The sequence below is a fragment of the Tiliqua scincoides genome, chromosome 8 (genome assembly GCF_035046505.1).
Source record: "Tiliqua scincoides isolate rTilSci1 chromosome 8, rTilSci1.hap2, whole genome shotgun sequence".
NCBI classification, from domain to species: Eukaryota; Metazoa; Chordata; class Lepidosauria; order Squamata; family Scincidae; genus Tiliqua; species Tiliqua scincoides.
This window is the reverse complement of record NC_089828.1, coordinates 58127693-58144010: the sequence shown is the minus strand read 5'-3', so window position 1 is coordinate 58144010 and position 16318 is coordinate 58127693. Positions and strand designations below refer to the sequence as shown.

General features: G+C 47.3%; 1 protein-coding gene across 1 annotated transcript; it reads left to right on the top strand.

Moving 5' to 3' along the window:
- Positions 1-8191: 8191 nt before the first annotated feature.
- On the top strand, positions 8192-13942 carry HSPB1 (heat shock protein family B (small) member 1). The gene is made up of 3 exons (XM_066635505.1): positions 8192-8651; positions 12557-12620; positions 13616-13942. Exons 1-3 carry the CDS (start codon positions 8258-8260, stop codon positions 13803-13805), a joined length of 648 nt encoding a protein of 215 aa, XP_066491602.1. The 5' UTR covers positions 8192-8257; the 3' UTR covers positions 13806-13942.
- Positions 13943-16318: the final 2376 nt, after the last annotated feature.

Genomic DNA, 16318 nt, shown 5'->3' with positions numbered 1-16318 from the left:
ATTTCTCGCCCCTGAATGTCTTGAGTTAGCCAAGAGTCTGCTGTGAGTCTGAGTCATTGCTCTTCAGGGCTGCGATGCCAACTGAGTCAGGCCCCTCCCTACAGTGGGTTGTCCCTGCAGCACTATGACCAAGCACAAGAAGGAGCGAGAAAGAGGGAGTCCCAAATAGGAATTGCCCATCCTGAATCTACTGCCCATCAGTCATGAGAGCTTGTGTGGGCGTGAACAGGGAACCCCAGATTTCAACCATGAAGCTGCGGGGTGGTCATGGGCCGGTCAGTCTAGCCTACCTCACAGGGTCACTCAAAAGATTAAATGCAGGGAGGACCCATGTACGTGGCTCAGAGCTCCTGAGGAGGGAGGGAGGTAGCAGTGGTGGTCTTAGATGTCCCTCCTGGGCCTGATGCTTTTTGAGGATGTGTTGGGGGGGCAGTGGGGGGGCTGGCTGCTGCCACTAGTCAGCCTGTCTGAAGTTCTGCCCCCCCATGACTGTTCCATTTCACTGCCCACAAATTGCACAGTTACTGAGAGGGGGGGCATTTTAGCTCAGGTTTGAAGCATGCAGGGGGTCACATATTGAAGTAAGGTTGGCCACTTGTGTGTTTTCAGGCCTAATTTCAGATACAGTAAAGGCTTGATCTTACAAGTGGTGCTCTTGAAACTGTTCCCGAATGAACACACACACGGTTCTTTGGATTTTTGGAGAGGCAAACAAACAGGCGACAGGAGAATTCAAAGGACTTCTAACGTTTTACTCGTTTGCAAATGGGGCCTTCCACAAACACACACACGTGGAGAGACCGTGAACAATTACAATGATGCTGGTTTTATAGGATAGACTAGGTAGGGGAGGGGGGACAAAAGAGCACACAAAGAGAGCAAAACACAGCCATGGCAAGCATGGGAAAAATAACAGACCAACAGTCCCACAAACATTTGGCTTGGTTATCAGATCAACATCTTGATCCTCAGGATGTTCAGGAGGGCAATTCGATACGCATCGGCAATTTGTTTACAGATATATCCATTACAAAGGATCTGGTCCTCTATGCATCCCTTTTATTTGTTTATGGCTCTTATTTATGACTTTCTGTTTACCCTTGTGAACATACCACAGTTAGCCTGTTCTCTAAGAGGGATTTTTAGATGCTGGCTTTTGGTCAGAGAAGAGCCTTATGGGTGAACTGGGCATCTTGGGATATTTCTATATTGTGAGCTCAGCATATTGTTATCAGTTTCCCTCCTGATAAACAACAAGGTAAACAGAAAGTCAAATTAGCTTGGTAAACTTGGGCTGAACAAAACAAAAAATAAATCAACACACATTTTACTTTGATAGGAATCATAAATCCAGACTACTTTTAGGTATACCAGGGTGGTGTAGTTTTAGTTCACTTTCTACAGAGCATTCTGAATACACAAGGGCAAAGAGTGAATTTAAAGTGCAAACATAGCTACTTGTCTGGGTGTCTGGTCTGTGAGCAGCCTGTACACCCTGGAGAGTGACTCTATGTTTGGGTGCTCAGGAGAGTAACTATTTGCTAGCCAAACTCTCTTAGTTTTTAAGGATATTGAAAGGTTGCTTACATGTAGGCAGAATGTTTGGAGATAAATGTGAAAGTCAGGGTATGAATGGAGGGAATTCCCTTAATCACCCAGGATGCAGGTAAACTGGGCCAGCAGTGTCAGCTAAAATGCATATTAGCTCTTTGGTGCCAGAGCCTGTCTAGCAACTTTTAAGTGAGGTTTACCTAAATTAATGCGAAATACAGGCATAATCCAAAGTTTTGGTACAAAATACAGAAGTTACTGGAATTACATTCAGGAAAGCAAACACAAACTGAAGATAGAATGGAAAATAATAGAATGAATAGAAAATAAAAATGCTACATTAAAACAACTTCATCCAAAGAAATCATACATGCTCATAACAGCTCATTATTTATCTGCCGTGAGTCCCTTCAGCAGGTCCATCTCCAACATATCTTTCAGCATCAGGTGAGCAAGGTGTTCTTCATCTTCCAGCAGCTGTCTTCTAGGCGACGTTGTGTGTAGTCAGGGACCTGACAAGTTGGTACCTCCCGTGTTGAATCTCCATCTGGGGGTGTATGGCAAGGGACCGGTGTATCTTCGATCTTGCCCTCGCTTCTTTCAGTGGGTGCACACAGGCTGAGGAAAAGAGGTCTGGTCTCTTTCACAGCCAAGTTGCCTCCACCATTTGTCTCAGTCCAGAGGAGCACAGGCAGGAACCGTCTTCAGGTCTGAACCAGCATTGGTTGGAAGTTAGGTCCATGTAGCGCTGGACTTGCGTGAGCTTGTCCAGTGGATGTGTTGGTTGGAGTTAGCTGCACTGACCCTGCTTTGGGAGCTCACCGCAGATGATAATGGTAAAGCCCTCATGATTTCTGAGTATAAAGCAAAAAAGAAAAGTTAGCAAAGCAAAACACATACTCAAGGGGTCAATGTGGTTTCTTAAGCAGTGCATTTCAGGGTACACTTTCTCTGCGTTGGAACACATTTGAGACATCTCAAAAGGAGATATTGGAAATGGAAAAGGTACAAAAGATCACTAAGGTGGTTGCTGGGCTGGGGCACCTCCCCTATGAGGAATGGCCACAGCGCCTGAGCTCCCTTAGCCCAGCAAAGAGACACCTGAGGGGGAACATGATTGAGACATACAAAATCATGCATGGGGAGGACAAAGTGGACAGAGAGATGCTCTCCGTGCACTCTCACATAACACCAGAACCAGGGGACATCCACTCAAAATTGAGTGTGGGGAGAGATAGGATAGACAAAAGAAAATATTTGTTCACTCCATGTGTGGTAGGTCTGTGGAACTCCCCGCCACAGGATGTGGTGACGGCATCTGGCCTGGATGCCTTCAAGAGGGGACCGGACAAGTTTCTGGAGGAAAATCCATCACGGGCCACAAGCCATCATGTGCATGTGCACCCCCCCGACCCTAGAAATGGGCTATGCCAGATGCAAGGGAGGGCACCAGGTTGCAAGTCTCTTGCCACTAGGTGTGCTCCCTGGGGCATCCGGCAGAGCCGCTGTGAGATACAAGAAGCTGGACTAGATGGGCCTGTGGCCTGATCCAGGGGGGCTGTTTCTCATGTGGTCACAGACACAATGCTGGACATTTTGTTGGAACATAATACAGGTTAGTGACAGAGGCTTATTTAGTTGTGTCCCTACATTCAAACAGTTAAACACAACCAGCATGGCTATTAGCACTTGGAATAAATTAAAGTTATTTTTGATACTTGTTACCACAACTTTTTAGTTAACTTGATCTTAGATGTTTAGGTCCTTTCTTTGTTTTCTCACCCTCCTTTATCTAGACACTCCTGTTGATATCAGACATTCAGATACTACACCTACTTCAGACTCTTTTAGTTGCTTTGGTCTCAAACAAAGATAAGATGCAACAATTTACTAAACATAGGAAACTTAAAACATTGTGAGAATAGCAGTTCAGGGAGTGCAGTATTGGAATAGAGGCAATTTGCTAGCTTTAAACCTGCACACAGACATTGATTTACAACAGACAATAAACAACAATACATATTTTTGGGGAAGGGGGCTTCCTGTATTTTTATCTAACCTCCTCGAAATACAATTGCGTGATTTGGCCCCTCCCACTATTGGCTATGTCTGGTACTTTTACTTCAGTCAGTTTCTCTTAGCTCAAAGTTCCGTTGGTCAGGCCATGTGGCTCTTGATTCCATTTTCTCTCGGACTGTTCAACCTTAAAAGGCTGGTGTTGTTACAGAACTCTGTACATGGCCTGCTTGTTGGTTGGTTTGCTGTAGGAACTAGAGAAGAGGTAATAACAGTACAAAAATACAAACACAGTACAAATACAGTAGCAGAAAGACACTGTGTTGACTTTGCTTACATTCTTGTTGAGCACAAAAGGTTAGGTGTTTTAACACATTCTCCACAGAGAAAGTAAACCAGTTGTCCAGGGCTACCTCTGATTGAGTGCAATTTCTTGCCATTAAGACAGAGGAAAACTGGAACACATCATGAGCTTTACACGCTACAGTCAGCCAAATCTGATTTTTTTTTCCCAACTTTTGCTTTTGTTTCTTTTCTTATTCACAACTGTTTTGATTCCCTGGGAGCTGGAGAGAACCTGGGTTTTTCCTTCAAGGAGGACTCAAGTTGGTTCTGCAAACACTTGCACAGCTCATTCCTCTTCGCTTTTCTCTCTTTCTCCCTCTTTTTTTTTTTTTTCTTAACATATACGTAGAATTAAGAGAATGCAAAATATTAATTGCACCACAATAGTTTTTACAATGCAGTGAAATCTTAACATTAAGAGATTATTTGCTGAGGGACTGTAACCCTTGAACATATTCATCATTGATGGAACAAAACGTTTTGTCCAATTACCTTAGGGTTATTCTTCATGTTCCCTTCCTCTTGGATGAGGGGGGGTTTGTGTGAAAATAAAGTACATTTGATAAGAGTACTCTTACATGTTTAAAAACAGAAAAAAGGAACCATGGTACCAAAAATGGTAATGAGCTCAATATACAAAAATAATAAAAATTGTTGCAACGAATATCAGGCCTATTACAGAAAGGAAGTCATGTGGGCTTCAGATAGACTTCACTATAAGTCAAAAACAAACAAGAACAAAGACAGACAAAGCGCTTCTTTCATACCACACACACACATCCAACAAACATATAGAACATTTTAGTATTTATATGTATATAAGCAGAGAACATAAGTAGAATTAAAAGAATTTGTCATGACAATCTTTCCATTAGAAAAAGAAATACTTGATTAGTATTAAACCAAACTAAAATATATACAGATATAGGCGTCAGGGCTTAGATCCTGTAAAGGAAATGAGATTAAGTAAATTTGTCCTCTGGAGGGCAAATGCTGTCTTCTTTTTCTTTACTTGTTGCTGAAACAAAAAGGGTTAAAACAAAAGATAGCATCGCAAAGTTAGGCATTAGAGGCTTTCCTTTTTTTGGCTACTATTTTGCACCCTGTGCATGCCTTGAGGCACAAAGGCTAGGAGGGGTTCTCCAGCTTTCCCTTCTTTTGGGGAGGGGGAACACACAGACTTCCTACATTGCACACCTGTGAAATCCAAAAGTTATTAAGAATGATTAAAGGTTGTATTTAAAGAGAAACACACTTTTGACAATTGTCTAGGTTGGTTGCAGCTGCAATTAGTCTTTTTTAGTTACCTGAATAGGCAGGAAGCAAATCATGGTTATTATTGTAGCTGGAAACTATACTTTGGGGTCTCTCTAAATCAATCTGAGCATTTTTAGCTTGTATTCTGGCCCCTAGGATCTCACTGACTCAGTTTTGCTGATCTATGTAATGGGCACATGTATTGTTTTGCAGGCTGTGTTTCTAAGCAAACACGCAGTGTAGTTTGCTTAGAAGTTTGCTTTTTCAATGCACTTAGTAGTAAGTGCCTTAAAAAACACTAAGTTCAAATGAGCCTGATCCTGAGCACCCAAGAACAAGACAGCGAATTGTATCTTGTCTCTCAGACAAGGGAAGACAGAACACATCATATGAAATTGCCAAGCAGACAGAAGAGAGGGATGTCATGAACACTGAGGGGAAGGGGCAGGCAAGCAGAACACTGAGTACTTTGGAGGAGAGAAGGGCCTTGTTGAAACTCAGGAAAGATCCAGTGTCTAATGCCTTCCTGAAACTAGTGAGATCTGGTTAACAACAAATGCCAGAACCACCATCCAGAGCGCTACCATAGTCTTCCGAGACTGAAGGTTGCCAACAATACCAACTGCTGGCCTTTGAAATTCTGAGTTGGCCAGTAATGCGCCCATTCAGAAGGGTGGGGTTTCCCCTTCCCAGAGACTCAAAGTTATCCAATATGCATTTCAAAGGGTTTCTTCCTTCAGGCCCAGGCTCTGAGTGCCTCATCTTAATTGTCACACAGGCTGGCCTCCTGTGTCTCAGCTGGGTCCGGCTGGGAGCTGGGAGCCAGGTCTCAGCTGGACCGGCTGCCCAAAACAGTGACTCACGCATGGCCAGTCCTTCAAAACCTGGGGGTTTGCTGCCTTGACACACACACACACTCATATTCTCATTCGTATCTCAGTCACACAACACTCAGTCAGGCAGAGAACCACATGGCCTTGCTCTGAAGCCACGGAGATGGGCGCACACACACAGCAAAATGTACAATAATATACAAATATGTACAGTAATTCAAACACAATCAGCAATATGTATGTACAGTAATACAAACACAATCACCCTCCCCACTGAAGCTCCACACCAGAACTTCCCTTCAAACTTCAGGGTCCCCCCACTGGGTTCCCACAGAGAATTCTCACCTAAGCGCGCTGTACTTTTCCGCGGGTGAAGTTCCGTTCTCCTGGGCTCTTTCTTGCGGAGAAGGAGACGGTCAGATTCAGAGACAACCCAGCGCCAGGACGCACACAAGGGGTGCGGGAGCCGACTCACTTTACCTTCTGGCGGTGCGCTGTCCCCTGCAATGACTTCGTCTCGATCCTCGCAGAGCCTTGCCTTCCAATCCGAGTCGAGGCACCAAAAACTGTTCCCGAATGAACACACACACGGTTCTTTGGATTTTTGGAGAGGCAAACAAACAGGCGACAGGAGAATTCAAAGGACTTCTAACGTTTTACTCGTTTGCAAATGGGGCCTTCCACAAACACACACACGTGGAGAGACCGTGAACAATTACAATGATGCTGGTTTTATAGGATAGACTAGGTAGGGGAGGGGGGACAAAAGAGCACACAAAGAGAGCAAAACACAGCCATGGCAAGCATGGGAAAAATAACAGACCAACAGTCCCACAAACATTTGGCTTGGTTATCAGATCAACATCTTGATCCTCAGGATGTTCAGGAGGGCAATTCGATACGCATCGGCAATTTGTTTACAGATATATCCATTACAAAGGATCTGGTCCTCTATGCATCCCTTTTATTTGTTTATGGCTCTTATTTATGACTTTCTGTTTACCCTTGTGAACATACCACAGTTAGCCTGTTCTCTAAGAGGGATTTTTAGATGCTGGCTTTTGGTCAGAGAAGAGCCTTATGGGTGAACTGGGCATCTTGGGATATTTCTATATTGTGAGCTCAGCATATTGTTATCAATGCTCAGCAAAGCTGAAGCTCCGGCAATGAGGCCCCTTTCAAAGGCCATCATCATCTGTGAAGGCCTGACTGGTTTCCACAAGATACAGAGCCTTCTGGGGGGCCACCCTCTGGAATGCTGTCCAGCAAGCTGTTCTCCTCCCGCCCCACATTCTAGAAGCTGGGATCGCTGGGTTTTTTTCCACCCTTCTGCTGTCGGAAGTCAGCCCCTTCCAGGGTGTTTTGTTCTGCTGTTGTAGCTTGGGGCCACTTGCTCAATGCCCACTTGAACTTCTGGCTTGAAGGAGTGGGGTGGAATCTGCTTTTCTGTACACCGCTTGCTTTAAAAGGGGACTGGACAAGTTTCTGGAGGAAAAATCCATTATGGGTTACAAGCCATGATGTGCATGCACAACCTCCTGATTTTAGAAATGGGCTATGTCAGAATGCCAATGCAAGGGAGGGCGCCAGGATGCATGTCTCTTGTTATCTGGTGTGCTCTCTGGGGCATGTGGTGGGCCTCTGTGATATGCAGGAAGCTGGACTAGATGGGCCTATGGCCTGATCCAGCCTGTTCTTATTTTCTTAATAGTTCTTATTTTCTTTATAAGGGCTGTTCTTATTTTCTTAATAGCCACTAAACAGGGGGCAGGAACCCCTGAAGCAAAAAAAAAAAATCAATGTCATTGGGTCATTCTCAATCCCTTCCCTATTCTGGAATGCTGAGGGGAGGGGAGGGGACTCCGCCAGTCCCTTTAGGTCTGGTGCAGGCTCTCAAAATACATTTCCTCCCCAGGGCAGCCTGTGTTTATTTTCAGCCCCACTGAGATCAGACAAGGAGGCTTGGAACTTTGGTCTCCTGTCCAGCTCCAAAGGGACTTGGTCTTCATTTCTCCCCCACCCCAATGGCTCTAAGGCAAGGGGAACCATGACAAATGCACTGAGAGAATGCATCGTCAAGACCCGGGCAATGTTCATCCACAGTCCCTCTGGCCAGGCGTAATTTCCAGGAATAGAGCACTGGAATTCTTGTCCAAAAATAGACGTTTGTCTGTTGATAAGGGCCAGCTGGCTGAGGTTTGCTCACTGCAGTCAGAGCCTGGCCCGAGAGCTGCAGGACGCCTCCAGGACCGGCCATGTCAGAACGACAAGTGCCCTTCACGTTTCTCCGCAGCCCCAGCTGGGACCCCTTCCGGGACTGGTATCGGGGCAGCCGCCTCTTTGACCAGTCCTTTGGGATGCCTCTCATCCCCGAGGACTGGTACAAGTGGCCCGCAGGCACCACCAGCTGGCCGGGCTACATCCGCCCCTTGGCCAATGCCAGCCCAGAGCCGCAGACTGCTTCGGGCCCCGTTGTCACCTCACCGACGGCCAATCCTGCCTATAATCGGGCCCTGAGCCGGCAGCTCAGCAGCGGCATATCTGAGATCCGCCAAACTTCAGAAAGCTGGAAAGTGGCCTTGGATGTGAACCATTTTGCGCCCGAGGAGTTGGTGGTGAAGACCAAAGATGGAGTCGTGGAGATTACTGGTGAGTGTTAGAAAGATGTGGTTGTGTGATTGTGGTGGTTATTTTTATTCCGTCAGTGTGCATAGTGCTTTACTAGTAAACAAGGCAAGTAAACAAAACTAACAAGGGCGGGTCCCTGCCCCAAGAGGCTTACACTATAGTTCAGTACAGGAGAGACAACAGAGGGAAGGGAGGAGATGGAGGCAAGTTTCATTTTTTAAAAAAAAAATTTCCTGCTGTGGGGTTGGGTTACAGTGGGCTATGGGAACTAAGAGGTTGTGCCAACGACTCTGTGGAAAAGGAGATTTTGAAGAGGACCTTGAGGGAAGTAAGAGAAGGGGCATCACAGTGGCATCTGGGAGGTGGTTCCAGGCATAAGGTCAGCGCAGGAGAAATGGCAGAATATTGAACCATTGCGAAGCCTGAAAAGGCCTTGCTAGATCAGACCAGAGCTCCTCTGAGCCTCTCCTTCCACCTCCAGTAGTAAGTGCTCAGGCAGGTACACTTGTAAAGGGGACACATCGGAGAAGATGGTGAGAGCTGCCTGTTTGTCCTTGGCTTATGGTAATCAGAGGTAGGCTGCCTCTAGACACAGAGGTTCAGTTCAGAGTAGTGTTAACAACGGACTCAATAATTTCCTGTTAACCAGGCTCATGGGGGAAGGAGGCTCTTTCCAGGTTTGTGCCAATGTGATAAGGGTTGGAGCCATTTTGAATGCCTCAGGCCAAGCCTGATGGGTGGAGTTGGGGTGGGTCGGGGGGGGGGGAGTTGTCCTGTTCTGAAACAAGTCCTCATGCTTGAAGAATTTAAGAGGAACTTGTCTGGATTGGACCAAAGATCGATCAAGACCAGTCCCACACTTCTTATAAGCCCATCTTACATTTCAGTGGTAACTCCCATGTCACAAGACTAGAGACCTGATTTTCACCCGTAAGGTGAATCCATATCCCCAGGTAAGTGAGGCAGCCACTGCCCTGCCCAATCCACAGCTCCCCCCGCCCATTTCTTCAGCTACTTCAGCCTCCATTTTTTATCGACTGCAGCCCCTTCCATGCCATTTACGCCTGATGTCATCAGATGGTAAATTTGCACAGATGGATCTGTAAATCCATATTTATTTGTATCAGATTCAAGCAACAATATACAAGTGAATTCCCTCTAATGTTTTAGAGTTGCTTTCCATTTTAAGAGTGGCTGAGAGGCCGACGGGTCGCCTGGTCGCAAACCCACCCCTGACTGCCTACAAAATGTCTTTGGCTCTCTCAGGGCCACGTTAAATGCCTACTGGGGCCCCGTCTGTTTATTTTAGAGTCATTAGTCACCCTTCCCCCTCCTGCCACACCCCCCCAAAGCTTGCATCGGCCCCACGTGGTCGCCTCTGCACCCAGCCTGCCCATGGGGACCAGGGCGATGCCCCACTGCAGATAAACACAGAAACGGGAAAACTGTTCCCGTCACACACGGGTCAGAGAACAAAGATGGGTTCAGTCCAAGCAGGCCAGCAAAGAAGCTGCACGGTTTGGGGGCAGCCCCCAGCCAGCCACAGCCGCCCGCCTCCCCGAACCATCTGGGTTGCAGCTGGCATATTACATTCTGATTAAAATCAATGAGAGCAGTTGGGTGCCAAGTTTGTCCTGGCAAATGACGGGGAGGGGAGATGGGCGGAGGCCTGGAAGCAAAGCCTGCTGCAAGATGGGTGTCGCAGGCCCCTTTCTGCGAGGTGCTGAAATCACCTCCACCCACCCTCAGCCCCCTCCCCAAAACGTGGTACAGATCCCTCTACTCAGAAGAAGGTATGCCTTCTCTTTTGCCTCCCCATGGAACAGGACTGTAGGGACGTGGCTGTGGGAGGGGGGCACGCCTTGCCTTTTGCTCCTGCACAGTCTCAAAGCCATCTCCCATCCCCCCTCTGAAATATTAATGGATGCATAAAGTCCATGGCTTCAACGTGCGGTTGCGTAGCTATGGCAACAAGCGCCGCAGAATTGAGGAGAGGCAGCCAGAGAGGAAAGAGACAGAATGGAGGAGCATTGCCACACCTCTATGATGAAACAAACAGCAGTGGCAATTGTTGCCAACTGACCAGAAGGGGAGATAGCCCCCACAATGTTCTTGTGCTCTTAACGGTAGCATGATTTGCAGAAATGATGCTTTTTCACACTATGAAGATGAGCAAGCCGCACCACACGTGTGAAGGTCTGCAGAACAAGCCCTGGTTGTTAAAGCACAGCAGCAGGAATTTGTAAGAAAGTTGGCAATTCATTCAGCAATACCTGTTCTGCCCAGTTGTAAGCAAGAGAGAGAGAGAGAGAGAGAGAGAGAGAGAGCACAGCTCACTGTTCCCCACCAGTCCAGAAGGCTTTCCCCCTTGCCTTGCCCCAGATGTGCAGCGGGTTAGCTGCTGTCATCCTGCACTAAGCAATGGGCAATCTGTACATGCCTGGAGTGACAATTTCCAAGACATTTTGCCTTCAAGTGTTTTAAATATAAGAAAATAAGGGTTCTCATGACCAGTGGCATAGCTAGAGGGCCTCAAAGCACTAAGTTTTGCAGGGAGACACACCTTGGCATGCAAGCAGCCCCTCCCCCTCGGAGCCATTCCAGGCCACAAGAGCAAAATGGAGGTGAATGCCCAGAATGGTTTCAAAGGGGAGGGGAAGGGCCGCTTGCACACCGTGGTGAAGCTCCCTACAAAACTTAGTGCTTTGCACCCCCTCTAGCCACGTCCCTGCCTGTGAGCCATTTATGTATTTTTATTTACTTATATTTATATTTTTCTCATTATCCAAAGATACCAGGATGGCATACCGAACCGTAAAAACAATAAAAAGGTAGAAGAGATGCCATCACAGAGAATAAATGGCAGCAGTAAAAGGAGAATAAAATGAGGCAGGAGCAGTCAGAATATCCAAGAAACATCTGTAGGGCAATCAATCATTGGCAGCCACTTCAACCATTTCAGAGGATGAAAAGCCTTAAAAGGTGTTCAAAGGCCTGGGAGAACAGGGAAGTCTTCCCTTGGCACCGAACCACACACCCCATTGAAATCCTCCCCCAGCTCCAACAAGGGGGGTGTTTGTCCTTGTCTTTTGCCCTTGTCCATTTTTGCACACATGCCCCACCTCTCAGCAGCAAAGAAACAAAACTTAAACCAAGGCCACTGACTCAGTGAATGAAACCACAATCCTCTCATCAACTCTTTAAAGGCTAAGAGGGATGGGGCAGCGCAAACGTCTTATGGGTGGGCGTTCCAGAGGCTGGGCCCCGCGATAGAAAAGGCCCTGTCCCAGGATCTCACCAACTGAACCTCCAGTGGCATAAGCAAGAGGAGCAGAAACACTCATCTTGTCATCGTCCCCCCCTCCCAAGTTAACAGATAGGAGAATAAATAGGGGTACAAGTATCCCTAGAACTATGGTGCAAAGGTGGTGGTGATACCATGCATACCTGTGTGTGTGTGTGTGTGTGTGTGTGTGTGTGACAGTCATGCCTCTAAAAACCACGCACAGCATGATAATGAACTGTAAAACTCAAAACATCCTTCAGAACATTGATCCTCAAAATTCTAACTCAAACTTTTTTAGATTCTAGCCCTCATTGTCCCTCTATTCATATTGCAAAAGAAAGAATCTGACTGGAAGCGATTCTTAGATGGGATTGTACCAAAAGATTACTTTTTTGTAGAGTTTTATCAGTGCAGGTGTGCTCATTTGTAAGGTGGGGGAGGGGAGATGCAAATTTGCTGGGACTGGGGCTAGTGGGAAAGGCAGCCTGTGACCATCTGTGCCTTGCTCCCTGTTCTGACAGTAGTTGTGGAATTCCATAACAATTAAGGAGCAGAGAAGGGGAAATCAATCTGCTCTCCTTCATCCTCTGTGGTGTGCTTGTTTGTTCCATCAGGGCAACTCAGTCATTTTCTCTTCCAGGCAAACATGAAGAAAGACAAGATGAGCATGGGTTCATTTCCAGATGCTTCACCAGGAAATACACGTAAGTTACTGCACCAGATTGGGGGGTGGTGGTGGAGAAAAGAGAGCCCTTTGTTAAAGAAGTCAGAGAATGGACATCTGATCACAAGAGGGTGGGCGGGAGCCTGGCGGGCAAGCACAAAGCTTGACAGCCCAAAGGACCCAGGCAGCATCTCCAGGTAGGGTTGGGGATGAGATCCCTGTCCTGAACCCTTCAGAACTGTTGCTGATCAGTGTAGAGTAGACCAACAATTTTCAACTGGTGTGCTGGGGCACATTGGTGTGCTGCAAAAGGTATGCCACAGGAGTTTGGAGCACAGTGGCTAAAAATCGCTGAAAAACTCTTCCATGTTCTGAGGCTCTGTTTTTAGGGCAACGGTCTGTAGTAACAAATTGTCTGCACCGGCAGAGCCTATTTGTTACTTCTGAGAGTTGCCCTAAAAACAGAACCTGGAAGAGTCTGCGGGAAGCTGGAAATGACATCACAGGAGGCAAAAATCATACAGTGTGCTGTGAGAAGCAAAACACTGAAAATCACTGGGAGACAGTAGCCAGTATGGTGGACAAAAGGTCTGACCCCACATCAGGCAGACTCAGACATTTATTCACATCCAACCCTGATGTGCTTCTCTTCCAGTGTCATACTGGGGGACAGAGACTTACAGATACTTTTTGATCTGGCCCCCCATGTCTGTAGAAACGAAAAAAGTATTTCATTGGACTGGACTGTTCAGGCAGATTCCTTCAAGTCTGTTCTCAAGTTCTCAGCTGACAAAAGGAAACAATTCTTTCCATGGCGCATTGGGGGCCTATGGAACCTGCTGCCACAAGCTGTGCTGGTGGCTGCCAGCTTAGACGGCTTGCAGAGGTGATTGGACACATCTGTGGAGGAGCGGGAAAGGTCTGTCCATGGCTGTTGGTTCTGTCATCCCAGCAGAGCCTCACATTCTTATGGAGGCAGAGATGCCTGGACGTGTTGGTCACCTCTCCCTCCTCACTCTCGGCTTCCTTTCTCAGGCTGCCCGTTGGCGTTGACCCTACTGCCGTCCGCTCATCACTCTCCCCCGATGGCACACTGACGGTGGAAGTCCCGCTGCCCAAGCCAGCCATCCAGTCAGCTGAGATCAAGATTCCCGTCACCTTCGAGGCTCATGCCCAGATTCCCCCATCAGATACCAAGACGCCCGCAGAGGCCCCCAAGAAATAACCATCCTGTGGAGTTTTGCATATCTAGAAAACGGGGCATTTCAACCTCATCGATTCCTTTTTATAAAGATACTTCTGCCTGCACTCCACAAATATTCTCAACGTCCCATTGGGAATAAAACCGAAACATGCTTTGTTCCCTTTGCTTTTGTGTTCCAGGTCACCAGGGGAGTCGCCCCAGCAATGCAGACACTGCTTGAAATATTACTGAATCATGTGCATAGTTGGGGGGAGAGCAGGGAGAAGGAGAGAGCAGGGTGGGGAGAGAATAGAATTCTTCATCTTTTCCTATCTCCCACATATCAATCTCGGCAGGCCCTTGGCTGCAGAGGTCAAAAGAGTGCATCTGTGCATGAATAAAGTGCCTTTCTTTCACTCCTAAGGAAGCACCTCTGAGGGAGGGTTGAGACATAGTGAAGACAGTGAGGTCTAAAGCATCATCATCATCATCATCATCAGTATTTATATACCGCTTTTCAACTCAAAGTTCACAAAGCGGTTTACAGAGAAAAATCAAATAACTAATGGCTCCCTGTCCCAAGAGGGCTCACAATCTAAAAAGATGCAAAAGAACACCAGGAGGCAGCCACTAGAAAAGACTGCTGGGGTGAGGAGGGTCAGTTACTCTCCCCCTGCTAAATAAAAGAGGAGCACCTACTTGAAAAAGTGCCTCTTACTCAGTTATCAGGGGTCAAAAGCAGGAGAGTGTACAGCTAGAATGCAACAGCCTTATGACAGACTGTGGTCACTGGCAGCCTCCTTAGGCCCAAATCACACATGCATTTTAAATCCATTAAGGAACACTCAGGAATCTTTCCCTGCTGCAATTAAAGCCCAAAACGTAAGAGGCTTGCTGGATGAGATTCAAGGCCCATCTAGTCCAGCATCCTGTTTCCCCCAGAGACTGGCCTCTGGGAAGCCCACAGCAGAATTCTTCTTCACTACTACTGTTCCCTGGAAAAGGGCCTGTGTCATCATGACCTTCTATTAGATTTGGATGGAATCTCACAGGGATCCAGCTAGCCTGCCCCATGGCAGTCTTTTTCACTCTTCCCCCATTTGGATTTCCACCCTTGCTGACGGGACATTGACTCAACTTAGTCAGTTTCCCAAGGAAAGAGAAGGGAAGACAGGTAAGGGAGGCTGAAAAGCTCCTTTCCACTGTATAATTGGGGAGGGGGGTCAAAGAAATGGAGATACCCCTCCTCCCTCCCCCAAAATCAAAGCCCCTGCCAGTTTCACCAGTTTGCTGAGAAAGGAGGGGGCATTCCATGATGGTGAAACTGACAAGATTTTCCCCCATCAGGTTCTATAAAAGAACAAGCAGCTAAAATGTGAAAAAAAAGTCATTCCAAAATGTGGACACGGGGACAGGGAAGCCAGAGGGCAGACCACTACTAAGAGGCCGGGTGTATCTGTTGACAGGTGACGCAGAAACACCAGAAGCTATGAAGAATCATCTCCCTTCCTGCACAGTCACCGATTGATTTTTTTAAAAATCCAACGCAAAAGCATTGTGTCTAGAGAGCCTCCGAAGAGTGTTCCATGCCACGTGTGGATCTCTGCCTGAGCTGCTGGCAGCCCAGTGTACCAGCGCCAAGGAAGAGCTATGGGGGGGGGAATCAAGTTGCAGCTAATTCTCTGGAGCCCCTAAGCAGGCTGGGGGGTGGATGGGTGTGGAATGCCAACCAGAACAACAACTCCTTATATGGTCGGAGCCACAAAGCCCTCAAGGACCTCAGCAATGTGGGGAATTCAGGCAGGGAGATAACCAAGACGACTCAAATGCTGAGTGGGAATTTTTAAGCCCCGGCTCCCTAGCCGTCTCCAAACCCTGACCACTACACCACACAGTCACCTGCGCCTTTGCACCTGTATCTTGCATTTAATTTGCTGAGATTGCGATGTCGGCACGGCCCACTGCATTGTCCATGCTTCTTTCCAGATGTGGAACATGTGTGCTTGTGCCAGGGGGCCTTGGTGTTTGCCTGTGAGTGTGACAGATGGGAAGATTTATGGCTGTTTCTCATCATCAGGTCTAATTTCCTTTTGGGCTACCCAGGGACCTGCAGAGTTGCTAGGCAACAAGCTAGCCAGCAGTTGGGCCCATTTGTCTTGGTCCAGCTCACCACTTCTATCCTGCCACCAGCACAGAAACTATCTCCAGTGACATAAAAAGGACCCTCTTGGAGTCTGTGCTTCTGATTTCTTTCTTCTGGTGCTAGCTAGCGGCCCAGAATGGCTCTGAAAGGGAGGGGCCGCTTGTATGCCGCGGTGAGGTGCCATGCAAAACTTGGGTACTTTGCACCCCCTCCACCTACACTACTGAGTCAAAGTAGGCTTGAAAGAGAAAGGTTTACTTTTGGGCCACTGCTGGAATCCATGCCTTTCCCACTGGCCTCTGTCCTGATAGAAGGCCTCTGTCCTTTCTCTTCCTACCTGCCCCCTTCTTCCTTCTCCAGGAAGTGGAAGGATTGTATGGCGAGCAGTATGCAGACAGAGATCAACACCCCT

Excerpts from the sequence above, each read along its gene's own strand:
- HSPB1 (XM_066635505.1), top strand. The coding sequence starts at position 8,258 with ATGTCAGAACGACAAGTGCCCTTCACGTTTCTCCGCAGCCCCAGCTGG. Across the intron at positions 8,652-12,556 it reads TGGAGTCGTGGAGATTACTG|GCAAACATGAAGAAAGACAA; the intron begins GTGAGTGTTAGA and ends TTTCTCTTCCAG. Across the intron at positions 12,621-13,615 it reads TGCTTCACCAGGAAATACAC|GCTGCCCGTTGGCGTTGACC; the intron begins GTAAGTTACTGC and ends TTCCTTTCTCAG.